Here is a 20313-nt window from a genome sequence, read left to right on the forward strand (position 1 = left end):
ATATACAATAATTGGTCGTACTGTTTTCTGAAACACACCAGCAATTGCTAAATTTACAATTATGGTTTTTTTACTGGAAGATTTTTAAACTGAAATTTAGAAAATTATACTAGCTCTATTTATTTTATCAGTTATGTTTCAACTTCTTACAATTAGTACCTTCCCGATTAAATAAGAAATCAGCTGCGAAAAATTGGTATGCTAAAATTAACAGAGTCTGTAGAAACTTTGAAATCGATGTTGTAGCATTATCGATTGGACTACCAATCGAAAACAGCTGACGCTTACAGTTGGTTAACAGCGGCGGCGGCGTGTGAATGCAAGGCGGATGAAATATTTTTAATTATAAACACGGACACATAAATAATTGAAAAAAGAAAATGCATTTGTGCAAGCGAAAAGCAAAGCGAAAATATGGCCTGTAAATTATATCATAAATGTGAAAGTGCTCGCCAAGCGTTAACGCCACAGGCAAAGTGAAAAAAGGAGTGCGAGTGGAAGAAAAAATCAATTGAAAAAGAAAAATTGCATTTCGCTGCCCCAGCCCCCTTTTACGAAAAATAAAATAAAATAAAAGTGTGTAGTAGTATCAGTGAAAATATATTAAGTTGTTGTACGTGTTTGTGTGCGGAGATTCAGTGGGGTGCATGTGCTGAGAAAAGAAGAAGCAGCTGCTGCAGAAATAGCAAAAGGAGACAGCAACGACAAGCGGCCAAGTTACAATAAAGCGTTGGAAAAATGAGTTCAAGTTGTGAAAGGTGTGTGCCGTTAAACTATGACCAGCAAGCGCACTGGGAAGCAGACTAGCAGCAGAAAAACAGCAACAACGAAATGAATCGAAATGTTTGAGTGTGTACACAATTAAATTAGCAACAACAACAATAGGGCGTATTGTTAAATGTTTTGTTTAATATGTTTGTCTACTCTTCTGTGTTGGGAAGTGCGAAAATTTATACTCAGCTCAGCCCAATGGTGTGTAGAGCAGCAGCACCTCCCCTTTAAGGCGAGCCCATGAAGGCAATGACAGCCGCAGCCGTTGCCTGTCTGAATGTGCGTGTGTGAGTCGTGTATGCGTGTGGATTGCATTGCTTTCGCTGCTGCCGCTCACCCTCCCTGCACCTTAACTATATTCGCCTGCCGTTAATTAAATGCTAGTTCCTTCAAAATTTATGCATTTTGGCCTGCAAAATCGATTTTCTTGCAAGGCGCGGCAACAAGCGTCGTTTTTGTTTGGCACCCGCGGCCGTTCATGTACATATATGCAGGAGAGAAAGAGATAGCAAGAGTGAGAGCGCTCGCTCTCTGTATATGTATCGATGTGCGTGAATCTATATGTATATGTGTGTGTGAGAAAGGATGGTGCGGCGTTCTGAGCTGCAGCTTCGAATAAGGAAAAACCGGAAAATGTTTGACAAAATATATTTGTGTGCTTGTGTGTGTGTAGAAAGAAAAGCCCAAAACAAGCATTCATGGGGGAAACCAGCAATGCACACACACTCACACACGTATATACATAGTTCAAAGCGACGACTCACGCACAGGGCAATTCGGGTGGTACTTTTTTGTGGGTGGTATTTTATTTCTGGGTTTTTATTTTCGGGTTTGTTCCTTTTTCGCAGCACATCTTTTGCGCGTTTGCATTAATGAATGAACGAAATGAATGAATTTTGTCTGCGTGTGTGCCCAATTCTTAAAGTTTTGGTTGCTCTTGTTGTTGTTGCTTTAGTTACAATGCGCTGTGTGCTGCATTCCAGAGGTGCTTTTTCATTTTAAAATAGCCGCAATTCTTGCATCTCTAGGTCTTTTTAATATCTTTATTTATGTTACGTTTTCTAACATTCACACCCACTATCTTCCTCTCTCTCTCTCTCTCTCGCTCTCTCTCTGTCTATTTTTTTGGATTACAGAATAGAATGGGTGGAAATAATCGAGCCGCGCACCAAGGAGCATATGTATGCCAATCTAACAACTGGCGAATGCGTTTGGGATCCACCCGAGGTAAGTGTAAATAGCACACAGATGTGCCAATAATTTAATTAATTATTTTACACATAGTACATATACAAACACAGAAACAGACACACATATACAGTACGCTTCATTAACAGTTTCACGCTAATTGCCAAATGTCGCGTGGGGGCTAATGAACTCATTTGTTTTTATCAGTTTTATATTATATACCCTTATTGTGAGTATTATAATTGTAGCCTCAATAACACAAGGTATTCTCAGAATATCAAGGTTTTTCAGAGGAGCGCCAGCATGTAATAATAAACCGAAGCTAAAAATAGTAGTAAACAAATAATGTGGACAGAGAAAACACTCTTTAAAGATTTAATATATATTACAAACACTTTAGCTATGCCTATATATTATTTATTATTTTGTTTCATTCAGCTGAGATCTTTAATTGAGAAAGTCATTGCTCAATATTTGTTAAGAGCATTCAATCGTCGTTATTTGTTGCGTTGCTGTGGCTTTCTTGTCCGACTGTTGCTTAATTGACATGGGTCACTTGTTTTGCAAATTTTATAGTGAAATATACACATGCATACACTACATATATGGAAAATAATTTGACCCAGTTCGTCAATGGCGTAAACAATGTTAATTAATTGTATTTAACAAAAGAAAAACACACATTTTTCGCATAACATTTGCTTCATTGGCATAGGGTATAAGCTTATGTAATTGGTTAAATGAAGTTTAACAATCATATATAGTTTCAGTGTTTTAACAAATGAATAATATATACTATATGTATATATTCATTGAAGTGCACTACAAACAAAAATGAATATTCTTTAAGCTTTACATGTTTTATGACAACAGATTAGCAACGATTATAAAATATCAATATCGAATATGCATATGTCATGCCAACTAAAAGACATGTGCTTACATTTTTCATGTACTTACATCAAGTTGGGGATAATATCCTACTTCAAGCGTCGCCTTTGACAACTTTTGCTTTCTGAGCACACAAAACCTCACCATCAAAGGCTGCTGAGAGCTGTTTGCACAGCTCCTTTAGACGCTTTGTCCATAGTTCGCCTCCTTCTTCTCCTCTCCTGATGTCGTGGTTGGCTGATGCGACATTACCAAAAGGTGTCACAGGCTAATAACTTTAGACGTCTGGCCAAAGGGGAGCAAAGCTAATGCACTAAAGCAAACAAATGGAACAGAAACAAAAGCTGTGCTTTGTCTCTCTTCTGCTTCATTTATTAACGCTCTACGCATAAATTTTTAAAATAGACCTTAAAATACTTGGAGCAAGTATATAAATGAACATAGGTAATCTTAGTCTATTTCAGGTAATTTTTTCGTTTAGTACAATATTTATACCAGTTACAACTAATATATAGTTACATGTATAATATTAATTCATAAGTTTTGGTGTATAAAGTAATAACAGGGTATTTACTACATCGATACTACATCCACTGACTTATTTTTCTACTGCCGGAAGTAGTGAAAATTGCATTGATTTTGTACTGGGGCTCTGCAAATGTCCTCGACTCGTTCTCGTTTTGCTTGTGTGCACTCAGATGCATGGGTGTATGTGTCTCTGTGTGTGTGTGTGTGTGTTTATGTATTCCTACTGTAAACCTTTACATGCACAGTGCAGAACACGCGGAGTACGGCGCTTGCCTTGCCTTTGGCTTCACTTGGGTGTTATTGTCCATTTCACGCAGAGATTTATTGCGACCCTTTTGGCAGGGGCAATATATGTACGTACACACTCACACACACAAAGTCCAGTTGCATGGCAGTTACAAAACCGAAGCCTTCTGAATGCACTCTCTCATTCACGTGTGTCAGTGTAAGTTAGTATATGTGTATGTGAGTATGCCTTGCTTGCTGTTATTATGTATGAGTTTGCTTGTGTTTGCTGCGTTGCTTTTCGGTTTTTGTCACTCTCGCTCTCTTTTGAGTCATCGCCCACACTTTACCGTACTTTCGTCGTGTGGCCGCGTGTGGCTCTGCAGGAAGTGAGCGTAATCTGAAAATCCATTAACGAAATGTCGCTCCTCTTAATACACTGCTAATTGAGTTGAGAATAGATATTTTTAAGAGTAGTTTCTTTTTAATTACAATAGTTAATTAGAATTATTATTTATTATCAGAATTAATCAAAATTATTATTTATTATTAAAATATTAATACTATTTATTAAAATATTAATACTATTTATTAAAATATACAAAATAGATCAGAAAATGCATATACTCTAGCTCCACACTTTTGCAGCATAGTTTTTTCTTGTTTAACTAAGACAAGTAATTACAATTCGTAACAGTAGGAAATATGTATTTTTGCATATTTAATTGTAATCTTATACAAAATAATTCTGAGCATAGGTATACCCTTACTGCACACTACCGCAGCATGGCATAGCCCTAACATATGCCCTAAATTCGGCTGCAACATCGCTGCTGGCGCCGACGCAGATGTCACTGCAGTTATTGTCGAGTTGCCATGAGGAAGTGAACGAAGAATCCTTTTAGCTGCGCAATATAATCTATTCATTTGATGCAGCATACCGTGCACAGGGACATGCAGGCCGACACATGGCAATACAAGAGAAACCAATACTCACACACACACATATGCAGGCTCACTCTCACCCTCAACTCTCTCTCAGTCTTTCTCTGTCTCGCTCTTTTTAGCTCTTATGCGCCCACCCAGCTGCAAACGCGCTTTAAATTAGCAATTTTTTTTTGGCTTTGTCGGTTTTTAAGTTTTTGCCTGTGGCAGCTTTTTGTTTTAATGACGTCGTCATTGCTTCTTCTTGCTGTTGCCACTGCTCTTTTTTTGGTGTCAGCGGCAGCGACAACAGCTACTGAAGACAAAGACAGCAACAATTGCTGCCTCCATTGTACGTGATTTGAAAATTATGCACAGCAAGTTGACTCCACTGTCTATTCGCTACCCTCTAAGTATAGCTAGAAATGGGGTGTATTGGTAGTGAGGAATTTGCAGCTAAGCTGTATGACCAAATGCATGTGCATCTATGATCTTAGAGGGTATTTCAGGGCCGTCACGCTTTGAAATGCATTTAAAGACTTTATTATAACTCTCTGGCATACTTCCCCTCGGTGCTTCACTTTTCTTCTTTTTTTCATACTTTTTGCTCACTTGCCTTTGTAAAACTTCCGGTTAGGAAAGAAGCACAGCAAAGTTGCCCACACGCTGCTCGTTTAGTGTTACAAAACGTCGCAAGAGCAGCAAAGTGAAGGAGGAAAGTTTAGAGGGAACGGGCAAGAAGCGAGAAGCGAGAAGCGAAAATCAGTCAGCTATAATGCTTACGTGCGTCCGCCAAAGCGGACCAAAACTAAGCACATAAAGACTGCACTGGCTTTCCACCACGCCCCTGCGCCCCAAGCCACCCAAAATGGAGGTCTTGTGGTTTTTGGGGGCTATGCTACGCAATCGTCAAAATATTTCAAATGTTCATTATGTGCTTACACATACAGACGCACACACATACATACTTATGCACATCGTTGGACTATCGTTTAGTTATTCCCTTTACCGCTTTTGGCCGTCGCGGCTTCCTGTTTTTATTTTTGTATTTTGTATTTTGTGTTTGATTGCCAAGTGGGTTATCAGCCTGGCCAAGTTGCACGGCCTGCATAAATTTGTTTGGAAATTACAATGGCAATTAAATGCGCATAAATATCGCTAATGGATTTCGCTTATTAAAGGTAGTTGGCATTGTCTTATGCCTTGCATCAGCTACAGGAAATATTAAGACTTGTTGATGGGGTTTACGATATGACCAATGAATAGGCAATTTGATTTAAATATAATTAAAAGTGTTCATTTTATATGTTTGTATTTTAATTATTTTTCGTGTAATTGTTTCCCAAGGGTAAATTCACTATATTTCCTTCTTCTGTGGCCCATTGAGACATTATACAATTTCCTCACATCCGAGAATGCAGCATAATATTATAAATCAAACAATTTGTCATTCAAATTCGTTAAAAGTTTCCCAATTTCCATATCTAAAAGCTGACTCAATCGAATCGGTTTCATATGTTGAGAGCTTACGCCATGAATGAAACTATATACAATGCCAAATGGGGTTCTTAAGCAAGTCCATTGATTCTTCAGTTCAATGGAAATTGAGGCTTAAGGTTAATTCTCTGATTTACTGGAAAGTATTGTAGAAAGATTTGCTAAATATTCTTGAGTCAAAAAACTATAATTAGTAATCTCAAGCAGATGTTTTTGTCATAGCAACTTAAAACAGAATTTTTTATTAGAATTATTTTGTTATATGAACAATTACATAAAAGTATGTAGATATATATCAATCTATATATATTGTGTCTATATATGAGTTTATTTTTCATTCACAATAATATATTTATCACAACTGTGCACGCGCCATTAATCCAATTAATTATCAATCTAAAGCAATTAGTATTTTGGCGCTGTTAGATCTGGGCCAACTTTTGTATGCTCTACAAATTTTTGGAAAATTTGTTAAAAATCTTTTTAAAAAAATTAACAATATAAATAAATAAATATTTCTAGAAAACTGTTCCAATGACTGAGAAATAATATATATATATATTTATTTATTTCATATTTTATTTATTTGCATATTATAATAGGTAAATTATTAACTAAAATTAACGAATAATAATAATACCAATAACATAATATATTACTTTGTAAGTTTTTCGTTGTGATAATTACAATTGTGAGAGAAATATATACTAACAAATGTAATATAAAGTTATATTTATGCTACAAACCTTATCAATAAAACAAATAAAACAATATATATGCATAGAAATATTTGTTTATTGACATGTATGTAATAATAATATAAGTAGTATGTTTTAGTTTAAATTTATTATTTCCGCTGTTGACACATTTTTAAATGGGTTTGCAAAAATTCTTCAAATTTTTCATTTGATTTCTTTGATCGATGTTATCGTCAATGCTATTTTTAGCTGAAGTTATTTTCTGTTTGTTTTTCCTTTTTTCCTCTCTCTCTATTTTTTGTTATTTTTGTAATATCAATGATGACCTAATTTACAAACAACTTTATGTTTGGGACCGAATTTTTGTGTACGTTTCATTTATTTCGCCCGCTCCCTCGCGTGCCTCGCACGATTATTCACAGATGTGTTGCTCATTTGTATTGTTGGCGCACGGGTCTGTGAGGGAGCAATACTGACCTCGGCAATCGGCGCTGATAGGCCGTGTTCTGTGCTGATTAGAAATTGCTTTGCCCCACGATTAAAAGCTTAATTGTTTTTCAATAAGCTTGCGCGTCTATAAGTAGCGAAACTTAATGAATTTATAATGAAAAGGAAACAAAGGAATGCAGTGCACATGCGAAGCAATTGGAGTAATGGAATTTCAGCAATTAAAACGGGCCCGAAAATAGAAAACCTTGAGCTAAAGTTGCCTGAGTTTGCTGAAGAACTTTACTAAATACTTAATTGTGGCTGGTATTAAAGGGCCTTAGCTTTAGAGCAACAGTTTTTTTTCTGTCTTGTTAGATTTCCTAATATTATCCATTTTGTTGGCAGAGCAAGAGTAGAGCCTTGAGCGGTATTTATTTAGATAGTTATATATATTACTAATGAATTTATTAAAGTTTATTATTATTATTTTACTTATTTTTTTAAATTTATTGTTTTTTGGTTTGTTTTATTTCATTACGTATTTAGTTACTTGTTTTTTTATTTTTAATATATATTTATAAATAGTTAAAAAAAAAAATATATATATATGTTTATATATATATATATATATATATATATATATATATATATATATATATATATATATATATATATATATATATACAATATATATATATATTTTTTTTTTTTTTTTTTTTTTAAACTATTTTTTAGTTATCTTGCTAGAATATCTTATCTTGCTATATATATATATATTTTTTTTTTTAGGTATCTTGCTAGTTGTTTCTATGAACATGATTATATATACATATATATATTTTTTTTTTATTTAAAAGATATATATATTTTCTGTTAATATTTAAAGCATTGACTTTACTCGATAATAGTTGCTTCAACATTGTATTCCACTTAGGAAATGTTCCTTAATTCATTACACAATAAAATAGTTCAGTTGTCTAATGTTTTAATTTATGCATATAGTATGTATTCAAATCGTTAAATTGTTTTTTGCTCTTCTCTTGGCTTTGACTCATAGTTAAATGTTGTAGGCGTATGACTAATAATTATAAATATTGTCAGTTTCTCATTTGTTTGCGTGCATAAATATATTCCATGCATATTCATTTTGACAGATTTTTCTGAAAGATATTTTTGCCAGTGTTTGCGCTCGAGTTGCTCTAATTTCATTTTCTTAAATGGAGGCAAAAGCACAAATTCCATCAATGAGATAAAGATGTAGACCTCATTGTTGTTGCTATTTATTATTGCCGTTGCCGTTGTTGTTGTTGCAGTCTCTGTTGTTGTTGTTGTTGTATTCGTTGTTGCTGTTGTATTTTCATAATTACAAAATATTCGGTATATCGCACAAGGCCAAAATGAGGACGTGTCGAAGGCACAGACATCAGTCCATACTCATATTGAATATACTCTGCTCCACTAAAGGCTATGGTGATATTCTAATCAGATTTGTTAATTAGCTAAGACATAATGGCAAGTTAAAATATCATCAATAAATTGTCTCTCGAATTACAAACCAAGCGCTATTTATCAAGATATTGGAAATATTTCTATTTATAATTATCTCACTATTTATCCCTTTTATATTAAATATCAAACAAGAGTATACAAATTTCGTTGCTTATCAAGCTAGTTTTATCTGTTTTCTCTGCTGCCCCAAGTGGCACGCGCTGGAGAGGAACTGGGAGGCGGGCTGAAAGTGAAACAAATCCACTTATGCGCTGTCAGTCCATCCGACTGTGCGACTGTCCGGCTCAACTCGCTGCATGGATGAATGACTGGCTGACTGAGTGACTGATGGACGGACTGACAGTTGGAAACGCAACAATGCAAAAAGCGTAACGATGGTGTCGCTTCGCCCTGCTCAGCAGCCTTGTCCCAATCGGCGCTGCAAAAAATACAAATAAAACTCAAAATTATGCAATGCACCCGCAACGCATGGAAATGGAAATGAAAACCAGAAATGAAAAGCCAGCCGAGTCGAAAGCTTTCAATGCAAAGCGCATTGTTGCTGTTATCAGACTACAACAAAAACAACAACAGCAACAAAAGCAACAGAAGTGTGGCAGATTAAAAGAGAAGAAAATAACACGTGCCTGGGCCTGGGTCAGGGCCTGTCTCTTGGTCTCTCTCTCTCTCTCTCTCTCGCGCTCGCTCTTGCTCTATATGTTGGGGTGTTGGGCGTTGCAGCTGCAGTTGCAGTTGCAAAGTTCAAGGTCAGCGCAGAAATATAACCCTCGACACTAGCCCAGCAGGCTAAACAGAGACAGGCCGACTAGCAGAGCAGAAAGAGATGGCTGCTTATATGTACGTATACATATATACGGGGCTGGACCAAAAAGGAAACTTGAGTTTTTGTCAAGACCTAATGAAACGATTATCAAGCCGACGAGAAAAACAACAACAAACAAAACTGTCCATTAGATGCAGCTGATTGGGTCGAAATACGCTGATTAAGCCCGATGCAACGACAGAGCCCTTGAGTTGCAAAGCGAAAAGAGGAGAGCCCAAGCAATCGGCTGTAGCCGACTGCATAATAGACATTCAGGGCATTACAAATTGACGGTGAAGATGTACTTAAAGTCAAATTCTATCAACATCTTTACAATTTTCCAAATGTTGATGATAAGCCAAGAGGACAGAATCTGTATACATATACAACACTATACGACGTAGAGTCACTCTTCATTATTTTCATAAAATGTGTCAAATGAAGTCTTGAGCTGTCTGGAACCACTGCATCCATATACCCATCTTAAATTTTGTTGAGCGGGTATTAAAACTGTTTTTGCACAGCTTTTGTTCAGAGTAAGTTGAGTGAAATCAACAACAGACAACTGCAAATGCTGTGAGCGAGAGAAATGAGGATGAAGACACGTTTACGTCAATTTTCATGAAATATAATATTCAATTTCGCTCGATGTTTGTGCAAACGTGCACTCGAGATATATTGGGTGAAAAGCGTTATCTGATTTATGGGGAATAAGATATATGATATATGCGAGCTCGAGGAAATAATTATGAAAATGTAAATATAATTATGTGCTTTATTTTCTGAGGGCGATTCGCGGAATTTTATTTATTTATTTCATTCTTATAGTTCAGGTGAAATATATATACATATATATTCAAAGCTCTGTTCTCATATGATCTGTTGGCTAGCCTAAAGGAATGTGAATAACATTTAATATGCGCATAAATGACATTATCAACACAACACCTCCCACACACATACGCACACACACGCATACTTACACACTTTGCTAATGCAGTTATGATATATGAGCTTAGCTCAGCTGATTCATTTGGATTTAAATCTCTCACTCATTCCGCTTATCTTTCTCTCTCTCTCGCTCTCTCCTACTCTCTCCCTTTATACAGGATGTGCCAATTAAGCGAACCGACTCATCGCAATGGTGGGAATTGTTTGATACGAACACGCAGCGCTTCTATTACTATAATGCCGCAACGCAGAAGACCGTGTGGCATCGGCCGAGCAAGTGTGACATCATACCGCTGGCCAAGCTGCAGACCCTCAAACAGAACACCGATCCGAGTGAGCGACGAGAGCAAACCACGCCACAGAAGCAATCGGCGGCCAAGCAGCAACAGCAGCAGGCGCAGCAACAGCCATCGCCCATGTCGGCAGCAAATAAGAAGGGGCGTGCCCAACGTGGCAACGGCGCCATGGCCAGCTCCGAGGAGCAGCTGATCAGCAGCGAAATGATCTCTAGTCCACGAGGCCGTCAAAGTTTTCGGTGAGCTTCAATTGAAAATTGCCAGCAGCACGAATATTTATTTACTTAATGTGATTCGATTCGTTTCCTCTTTTGCAGCGTTGGCACTGGTGACTCAGCCCGTTCGATGGAGCTGCAGCAGCAGCAGCAACAGCAATCACAGCAGCAGCAGGGCTACGGATCGCGGCGCTCACAAGGTAAGTTATTGAACTGGCTCTATCTACTAAATCACTCAAACTAAACTCTTCTCTCTCTCTCTCTCGCTCCCTCGCTCTCTATTTAATAGACTCTTGCAATCATTACAAGGAATCGGGCAAGTCAAGCGATTCGAGTCTGTCCAGCGCTCATGGCTATCGGCGCTTCAATGAAGCCTCTAATGGTGCATCAGGGCCAAATGAGCCGCTGCGTCTGGGCTCCTTGCAGAAGTATCAGCACGGCGGCAAGGATAATGGCGCGTAAGTACTTAGCTTAAAATCGGGTTCAGGCTGTGAAGGTTTTTAAAAGTTGTGCAGGCTTGGAAGAAATAAAAACTATCCCATTAAATGGTTATTTATGAGTGCTTTATATACTTGGTCGACTGGGCGTATGCTTAATGTAGACATCAGTTCTTTAATTCCTTTAAAAAATAACTATTTACTGTTTAGATTATATATTCTGATCTTGTTTGTCTGTTTTCATTAATTTTTAGAAAATATTTAAAGTATTTTCAATTTGAGCAGAACTTTAATATTGTAATTTTGATAAATTTTTTTTTTTTTTTTTATCAATAATTGCTTATTAAAAACTCTCAAAAGAAAATCAGTTCAGCTAGTTTAGATTTATACTGTGATCTTTTTTATAATATTAATTATAAATAAATTTAAATAAAAATCTAAATTTAATAATTTACTATTGAAAACTATCAGAAAGATATTATTTGATATTGATAATACTTGAGTTCCTTTAAAATCATTTGAATTCTCTTGAATTATAAATAAACAAGAATCAGACATTCTTGCCGGCTGGAATAATATTCCACTTAATAGTTAAATGGTATATGGTTTATTTATTTATTTAATTATTTGGGTATATAAGTTTCCAATGGGTCTCTAATCCACACGCACACACACATTATTGCTTTGCATTGCACAACCATTTAATAAGAACAATATTTTCTTTGCATCTTTCCCGCTTGCTCTTCTGTCTCTGTCTGTCTCTCGCTTTTATCAGCTTTGAAATGTTGCAAGAAAGCGTCAGCTCGCATAATTTACCGCAAGGCTCCTCATCGTATGTTGGTGACAGCAACAAGTATTTCGATCATCAATTGCTGCCCAGCCATATGCAGGGATATTGCTCCTCCAAGTCATCCGATATTGCCTCACCTACACATTCGATAAATACGCCGCAGGCGCAGAAGAAGAAGATATCGCCAGATGCCGAGCGACAGTACAACTACGCACAACAACAACAACAACAGCAGCAACAGCAACGTATCGCACAACGCGGCGGAGGAGCAGCTCCCGCCTCTGGTAAACCATTCGGATCAGCTATTGGAGGTCAGTTCTTAAACCTCTCCTTTGCTCTCTTCAACTTGTTAACTATTTCAAATGTTTACAGATCGTGAGTACAAGGTCTCATTGGCGCGTTCCGGCAGCTTCATGTCCTCCTCTATAAATCCAACGGCTGCTGGACATCACAGTAAATCGTATCGGAAGAGCAGCGCTGAAGCAAATGGCGGTGGTATCGGTGGTGGTGGTGGCGTTAGTGTTGGTGGTGCTGTCTATGGCGGTGCCGCCAGCGACGATTCCATGCATGAAAAGTACTTTAAGTCTGTGGAGAATACACCGCTCTCGCGGCGCCGGCACACAACTAATGCTAGCAAGAGCCAAAGCCAAGGCACCACCGGCAGCGGCAGCAGCGGGCACAAGAAACACTCGAGCGACTCCAGTCCACAGAGTCCGATCAGTCCGCAGACAAAGAGCTCTCGACAGGCCAAGACAAGCGCCACAAATCCGCCGCCACAGCTGCAGCAGCCTGGATCAGGGATGGATCGTCTCAGCTTGGAGCGGATGTCGTTGGGCAAAGCGGCGCCTATTTCACCAAGTGCTGGCTCCGATAATCTAGGCATGTTAACACACTCGTCCAGGGGCTCCAATGACTCAACAGCCAGGCGTCAAAAATCCAACAGCTCCACAGCAAATCGTTCGCAGTCATCGCACCATTACCCGGGTCAGAGTTCGTTGCGGCACAGCGCCAGCTCCAGCTTGGACAAACGTGGCTATCATCCGCTGCAGAACACGTGTGAGAAGCGGGATTCGCGGCGTAGCAAGACGCAGCAGCACCATTTGCATGCGGACAGCAGCGATGTGGAGTATGACAATGGCAACATCTCGCCCCTCTACAGCAATTGCGGGCAGGAGATGCCGCATCTGCTGCCACTCAAGCATTACATTATCGAGCAGGCCAAGCTTTATGGTCGATATGACTATGGACGGGATGGCGATGGCGTTGGTGATTCGGATTCGTATCACTCGGATAGTCAGTCGGAGCATTCACTCTCTGGCCATGAGCCGGACAATGAGGACTCCGACGGTGGCTCTGATACACATGGCGGCTATTTGGAGCACAATTATGGCATGATTGACGACTACGCCAATATGGGCGACAGCGTCTCCTACTATGCCTATCAGTATCCGCCCTACGATCCAGCTGGTCGCGAGGATATGTAAGCCATAACTAATTTAAAACTTTTTATTGTACCTTCTATTTAATAATGTATCCATCCCATCTGCAGTTCCGACAACGTGGAGGCCGTGCTGGAGGGTATTGGCGGCAATCAGGATCCCGTCGCAGCTCCCAAGCCCAAGCCTCGCTATCAGATCTCATACTATGACACCGTCTCCCATTGCCCTCCTTCGTCAGGGGGTCAGGGCCATCAGTACAATCAGCAGAATAATCAGCAGCTGTACTCAAATACGCCCGCCTATCCGTTTGCTAGTCATGGTCATGGCCATGGTCATGGCTTGGGCCAGCCACCGGCACCTCCACACCACCAGCAGCAGCAACTGCATTTGGATCCCAGTGATGCGTCCAGCGCCAAACAGAAGCAATCTCAGACATTGCCCTCGCCCAATCGTCAAATTTCCCGTCTAGTCGCCGGCCAGTTAACCAAAGATGAGTCCAATCATGGCCAATCGCAACAGCAGCAGCAACCGCCGCAGTCGCAGCAATCTCAGCTCTTGGCCAGCAGCAGCAGTCTCAGCCGTGGCGGCAACCATAAGCTGGCCCCGCCGTCACTAAAGCCCACCATACAGCAGATATTTCCACCCAGCGAGCGTGCGCCCGGTGCCCCAACGCTGGCGTGCATGAAGGAATGTGATATTGAGAAGTTTGCCGCTGACAACTTGAACATGCACTCGAAGGGCATCTTCCGCAAGAAGGCATCTGTGCGGGACATGCTTAGCTGGACGGCGGAGGCTATAAGTCGCCCGATGTTGGCCTTGTCGCGCGATAAGGCCGACAAAAAAACGGCCATTGAGCTGTTCAAGCTGGTGCAAATCTACATGGGTGATCGCAAGGCACGCATGGGCATGAACCTCAATTCGGTGGCCATAGATATTATTGTAGCATCCCTACCGCAACAGCAGTTAGTATACCTGTTCTAAAATTTAAGCTTGATTTGATTCTCATTTTATGTATTTCTTGCGCAGATTACGCGATGAGCTTTATGTGCAGCTATGCCGCCAGACCACGGAGAATCCCAAACGCGAGTCACTTATACGTGGCTGGGAGCTAATGGCCATTTGTTTATCGTTTGTGCCACCATCTCCGACGTTTCAGCCCACGCTGCTCAAGTAGGCGCCACACACATTATTGAGCTATTCAAAGCAACTAATTTGGTTTCTCTGATCATTTGCAGCTATGTTAATCGCCACCGTGATCCCTCGTTTGCCACTGGCTTTTTAGAAGTCTGCAAATGGCCCATACACGTGCAGATCTCGCATTATGCAACCGTTTGTTGCCGCCGCTTGGATCGCATTGGCAGCAGCGGCCGACGCTTGGCCAAGAAGCCCACCGTCGATGAGGTGGAACAGGCACGGGTTAGCTGACATTTGTATTATATTAATTAGACCCTTGATTTTGTATAGATTACATGCATATTTGATTATTAGTGAGATATATTATTATATAGTAGCATTATATGTATGTTTCCTTGTCTATCATTATAATTATTCATATTTTTTAAAATTTTAATCAACTTGAATTTCAGCAACAAATTTTACGCAACAGTATGTTTGGCAACACGCTGTCCGAGGTGATGGATCTACAAAAGGATAAGTTTCCAACGCGTAAACTGCCCTGGATACAAACCACGCTTTCAGAGCATGTAAGTATTACCAGAAATTCAAGTCAAGAAACAGGCCAACTTACATATATATACCTCTCTTTAGGTGCTTTTGCTCAATGGCAAACAAACTGAGGGCATTTTTCGAGTATCCGCCGATGTGGATGAGGTGAATTGCATGAAGAGTCGCTTGGATCGGTGGGATGTTCCTGACTATAAGAACAATATGGGTGTGTTAAACTAAGCTCCAGCCTTAAAATACATATACTAAATATTGTTTTTATTCAACAGTTGATGCACATGCGCCTGCTAGTTTGCTTAAATTATGGTATCGTGAGCTGTACGATCCGCTTATACCCGATGATTATTATGAGGATTGCGTGAATACTGAGGATCCCGATAAAGCCAAAGAAATAGTTAATAAGTTGCCACAAATTAATCAACTGGTAAGTGTATAATATTTTATTTCTAGTCAAATTCGAATTTCAAATATATATATATCTATATCTTAATTTAACAGGTCCTAACGTATTTAATACACTTTCTGCAACAATTCTCCAACCCGGAGGTGGTTGCCTGCACCAAAATGGATTCGTCGAATCTGGCAATGGTATTTGCGCCAAATTGTTTGCGATGCACTTCAGATGATCCCAAGGTGATTTTGGAGAATGCGCGCAAGGAGATGTCCTTTATACACGTCTTAATACAGCACATGGACACAACGCATGTGGCCAATCTGGTCTAGAGAGCTTTGATAGCTATTTAAAAAGATACCGAACTATTCAAATACCAATGAGCATACCTATATAAATATATGTATATGGATGTATATATCTACGTATATATATGTGCATATATGTTAAATGTTATTAACCTATCCTAAACTTACTTAAATAGCCTATTTGTATTTATGCAAATTGAAAACATCAAGAACTCCTAACAAGCTCCTAACTTTAACTATACTAATAATTTTTTGGTACTCGAATTTTCTAAACTAATTCAATTAATTTTATTGTATGCTTAATTTTTAACAAAAAATACTCCGAACTTTTGTCAGCATTGTAACGTGTAGTGCTTATTAAACCAAAAAGTTAAAATACAGATCTAATCCAAAAGTTATAAAATATATATGAATTTCAAAACTTGAAACTTAAACCGAATGAACGTGTGAAATTTTAGAATAATTTATTTATTTCACGTCTTAGTTTTATAAAAGTTCACACAAGAAGCCAAGCAAAATACTCAAATGAAGAAAACTAACTCTCAAAAAAACTTGTGAAGCATATAAATATTATAAATAGAAGAAGAAGAAAGTACTGTAAACAAAGATGAAATGCAATAACTGATTTAATTCAATAATAAAAAAAATCTGCTTAAAAATCATATGCAGCAACATAGTGCTATATATATATATATTTATTCGTATGCATTATATAATAAAAAAATGTTATGATGAAGATAATTCTGAAAATGCTGCGCAAACAATTTAATCAATTAGTTTACACATGTAAAACAGCAATTTTACACAAATATATACATATATATATTTAAATATATATGAATAACATGCTGTAAAAACCAGAAATCAATTGAAAAGATACAAAAGTATATGAATGTATGAAAAAGGCGATTGGTTGAAGCATGAGAATGAATAAAGTTATATAAATAAAGAGCCAACATATTTAAGTCTTAACACAAATGATTGATGTATTGACGCCCCTGACGATCATTCAAAATGTAAAACATAATATGTCTATCAGTATCATATGTCTAAGGCTCTTTATCACATGGCCCACGGCTTCAATTGAAAGACACATCGTAAATTTACGAGAGATTTTCCCAAATTATTTATTATTATTATTTTTTCGATATTTCTTTCATTATAGTGCAAATTTATGCCCAATTTTAAAGTCGTTTCGAACCGTTTGTCTACGATAATTGCTAATAATTTAGTGTCACTTGACGAAAGTTAAGCCCATCCAACGACATCCATTATCATTTATTTGCCAACTAGCGCAGACAGCAATCAATTCTGGAATTCGAATCGGGTACATATATATTTATCGCCGACCGTTCGTTTGTTCGAATTATTTTTATCAAGGTTTTCATAGTATTTGGTAATTTGTTTAAGTACAATTCGGGGGCTTGTTTATGCAGCAATCTTGAAGTCAGCGATTGTCATAGCATTCAATGCCCATAAGCACATTAAAGCACCAATTGTGATTCATGCATTTAATAATTTAAAATGGCGTGCAAGGCCGTGCGCAAACTCGAAATAGTTTTAGATATATAAAAATGTCTAGATATATGGTCACCATACTGATATATGGTCACAAAACTGCATCAGTTAAATCAGTTAAATCAAGCTACAGGTATGAGGTGATCCGAAAATTCGATTTTGGTTGACGTTTCAGTTGCGTAGTGGTAAATATATGCAACTTCACTGGAAGCTATTGTAATCATTTTGAACTCACCCCGACGATAAGAAAGTATGGAACTCGGGATATCAAGCTTAAGATCAACAAGACTTATATAACTGCTAATTTTATTATAAAGTGGATAGTAAATATTTATATACACTCTCTCAAACAAATAGTATACATTTACGACTATCTTAAATAATAGAACGTATATAATAATTTTCAAAATACCTAATGCGTAAATGGGTAGGCCAATCCATCTAGCTTTCATAAGCTTCTACACAATAAATGCCATTTTCGACTCGCTCAGATGGATTTAAATGGGTTTTTGATAGCACATATTATCAAAATATTATAGGCATTTTTGTGTTCATTCATAACACTTAAATTTTGACAATGAAATTTTAAGAAATTAAAAATGAACTGTTTAAGTCTTTCAAAGTAGTTTTTTATCAATTACGCGTCTGTTTTAACCTTTTTTTTACATGTTTCAGCATGACTTTTTTTTTATGGGATTTCTACTTGTCAACTGAACTGAACTGACTCAACAAATTTGATTAGTCTACTACTAATTTTAGAGTCGTGAAATTCTAAAAAAAAGCCCCAATGGTTCTTATAATAGCCTATTAATTGACATTTACAGTGAAATCTTTATAATGAGTTTTTATTATTCAGCCGAATGGAGGCTTATCAGCATTGATTAGGTGTGTTCGAATGGGCATAAATTTGACGATTATCTAAGTAATATTAGTAAATATTCAGTAAGTGAAAGAGTATGTTGTATGTATGTATGTATTGGTCTTGTCCGTCGAGACCAATTCATAGATATTGAAGCTAGGCACTTAAAATCTCGTTATGCACTGGTGGATACCCTCGATTTAAAGTGGTAGGATTTACCCGATATACCCAGTAGGTGTATATACATATGTATAGTGCTACAGATTTGATAGTTATAATATAAAATAAATTGGTAAATCATTAGGAAAAATTCTATATATTTTAACTATTTATCTTACAAAACTACTTAACGTGAATATATTTGCAGCTGGGTAGGAAATACTCAAAAGCATTTAAGGCGTTGGAGCCTACTTGATCTTTGTCAAATCATACGAATAAATATGATCAACATTTAGGGAAAATATGATAATATTTCATGAGAAACTATAAATTGGTTTCTGTGGACCTTGGTGTTTTCTAGTTAAATGAAATGGAAGGGGTGAGAATGAATTATATAGAAATATATTTGAAAAAATTTCTCAGGTCTCAAGTATCTTGCCCTCACAGCATAAGGGTAAGTATAAAGTTCCTCAAAGTTATGATAATGAAGTTGATTGTCAGCAACACTCTTGATTTTGCTTCTTTGATACTTGAAATAGTTAAACAAGCGCACTCGAAGCAACATAGGTATTTTTATGCTTGTATCTAAAAGATATAAGCTGCGACCTGAAAACAATATCGCGCTCAGGTAGCGAGTAAATAACAATAACAACAATTAGGCGCATTTATTTTGTATATTTTATCGCAAACGCCAATGCCCAAAATCAAAAGTAATCCATCATCTCAAAGGCTTTAAGGGGACCCCGACTACCCCCGACTGATAAGCGAGAGGCAACAGCGGCACCACCACCTCCTGCATTTCAGCAGTTATACAAACGCATAAATTGTTTCGAAAGTTCCCAAAAATATGGAACTACCATCGGGAGGCTCAATTCGTAGCACCAACTCGATTACTCAATCAAAAGAGCTGGCGATGACGACATTTGTAGATCACCGCGGGGGCTGCAAGGTTCAGAGGGGGTGAAGGAGGCATAGATCAAGGGAGAAGTCGGGGGTGCAGCCGAAATCGGTGAGAGCCTATTGGTACTTTTAATTTGTTTACAACTACAATAAATAAATGCGAGCACAGAATGTGGGTGGCAGCAGAGGGTGTGCACGACCATGAGATACCCTAAGGCAGAGAGCTTGTCTATGAATTGCTCTATGAGATATTATACACAATATTCTATATAATTGTGTACAACTTTTGATAACGATTTATTGACGAATATATATTTTAGAGATATGATAAAGCTGTGTGTATAACTTATTTGCGAATTCTATAAATCTTGTTTTTTATAAAAAAAAAAAATTTTATATAAAAAACCGAATTAATCAAAGTAAAAAAAAAAAAAAAAAACTTTTGACTTACATTTTCGGAATTTAGTTATATTCTATTGTTTTTTTTTTTTTTTTTTTTTTTTACTTGAAATATGTAAGTATAACTGTAGAATTTTATAAATAGCTATTTTATAAAATGGTACATAAATAGGGCTTACTCAAAAGAGTAAACTTTAGTCACTTACTTGCGGTAAACCGCTCTTAACTTTTCATCAGGTTATATGCCATATACAACATTACAGGGTATATCAGTACGAACAGTAGTTGTGCTACGAGGATGAGAACAACGAGCAGGATGAGTGGAATACAAAAACAACAACAACAACTCGACAACGACAAACAACGACGTGCGAGCGATATCGATAAGCGGGTGATTAACAATTACTCGATCAAACAAAACGCCGACAATGCGTGAGAGCGAGATAGCAACATAAAGAATGGGATAGTAGCATTGGACAGCCACTGTTGGCAATACATGTGTGAGT

The 20313-nt window shown here is 37.6% G+C and overlaps 1 protein-coding gene across 1 annotated transcript; it reads left to right on the forward strand.

Moving 5' to 3' along the window:
* Positions 1 to 277: 277 nt before the first annotated feature.
* Positions 278 to 16921, forward strand: RhoGAP93B (MyTH4 and RhoGAP_KIAA1688 domain-containing protein RhoGAP93B). The gene is made up of 14 exons (XM_018018734.2): positions 278 to 758; positions 1908 to 1998; positions 10572 to 10948; positions 11027 to 11124; positions 11214 to 11382; positions 12137 to 12462; positions 12524 to 13631; positions 13701 to 14552; positions 14617 to 14760; positions 14826 to 15006; positions 15177 to 15293; positions 15358 to 15481; positions 15543 to 15697; positions 15772 to 16921. The coding sequence occupies exons 1-14, from the start codon at positions 739 to 741 to the stop codon at positions 15994 to 15996; spliced, it is 3987 nt and encodes a 1328-aa protein (XP_017874223.1). The 5' UTR covers positions 278 to 738; the 3' UTR covers positions 15997 to 16921.
* Positions 16922 to 20313: the final 3392 nt, after the last annotated feature.

The sequence above is a fragment of the Drosophila arizonae genome, chromosome 2, assembly GCF_054131065.1.
Source record: "Drosophila arizonae isolate 15081-1271.41 chromosome 2, UAZ_ARI_1.0, whole genome shotgun sequence".
In the NCBI taxonomy this organism is placed as follows: domain Eukaryota; kingdom Metazoa; phylum Arthropoda; class Insecta; order Diptera; family Drosophilidae; genus Drosophila; species Drosophila arizonae.

What these genes read in the sequence shown, in the direction of transcription:
- RhoGAP93B (XM_018018734.2), top strand. Translation starts at nt 739, where the DNA reads ATGAGTTCAAGTTGTGAAAG. An exon ending in AAACCACGCTTTCAGAGCAT is followed by an intron (nt 15,294 to 15,357) that starts GTAAGTATTACC and finishes ACCTCTCTTTAG; the next exon opens with GTGCTTTTGCTCAATGGCAA. An exon ending in TGCCACAAATTAATCAACTG is followed by an intron (nt 15,698 to 15,771) that starts GTAAGTGTATAA and finishes TTAATTTAACAG; the next exon opens with GTCCTAACGTATTTAATACA.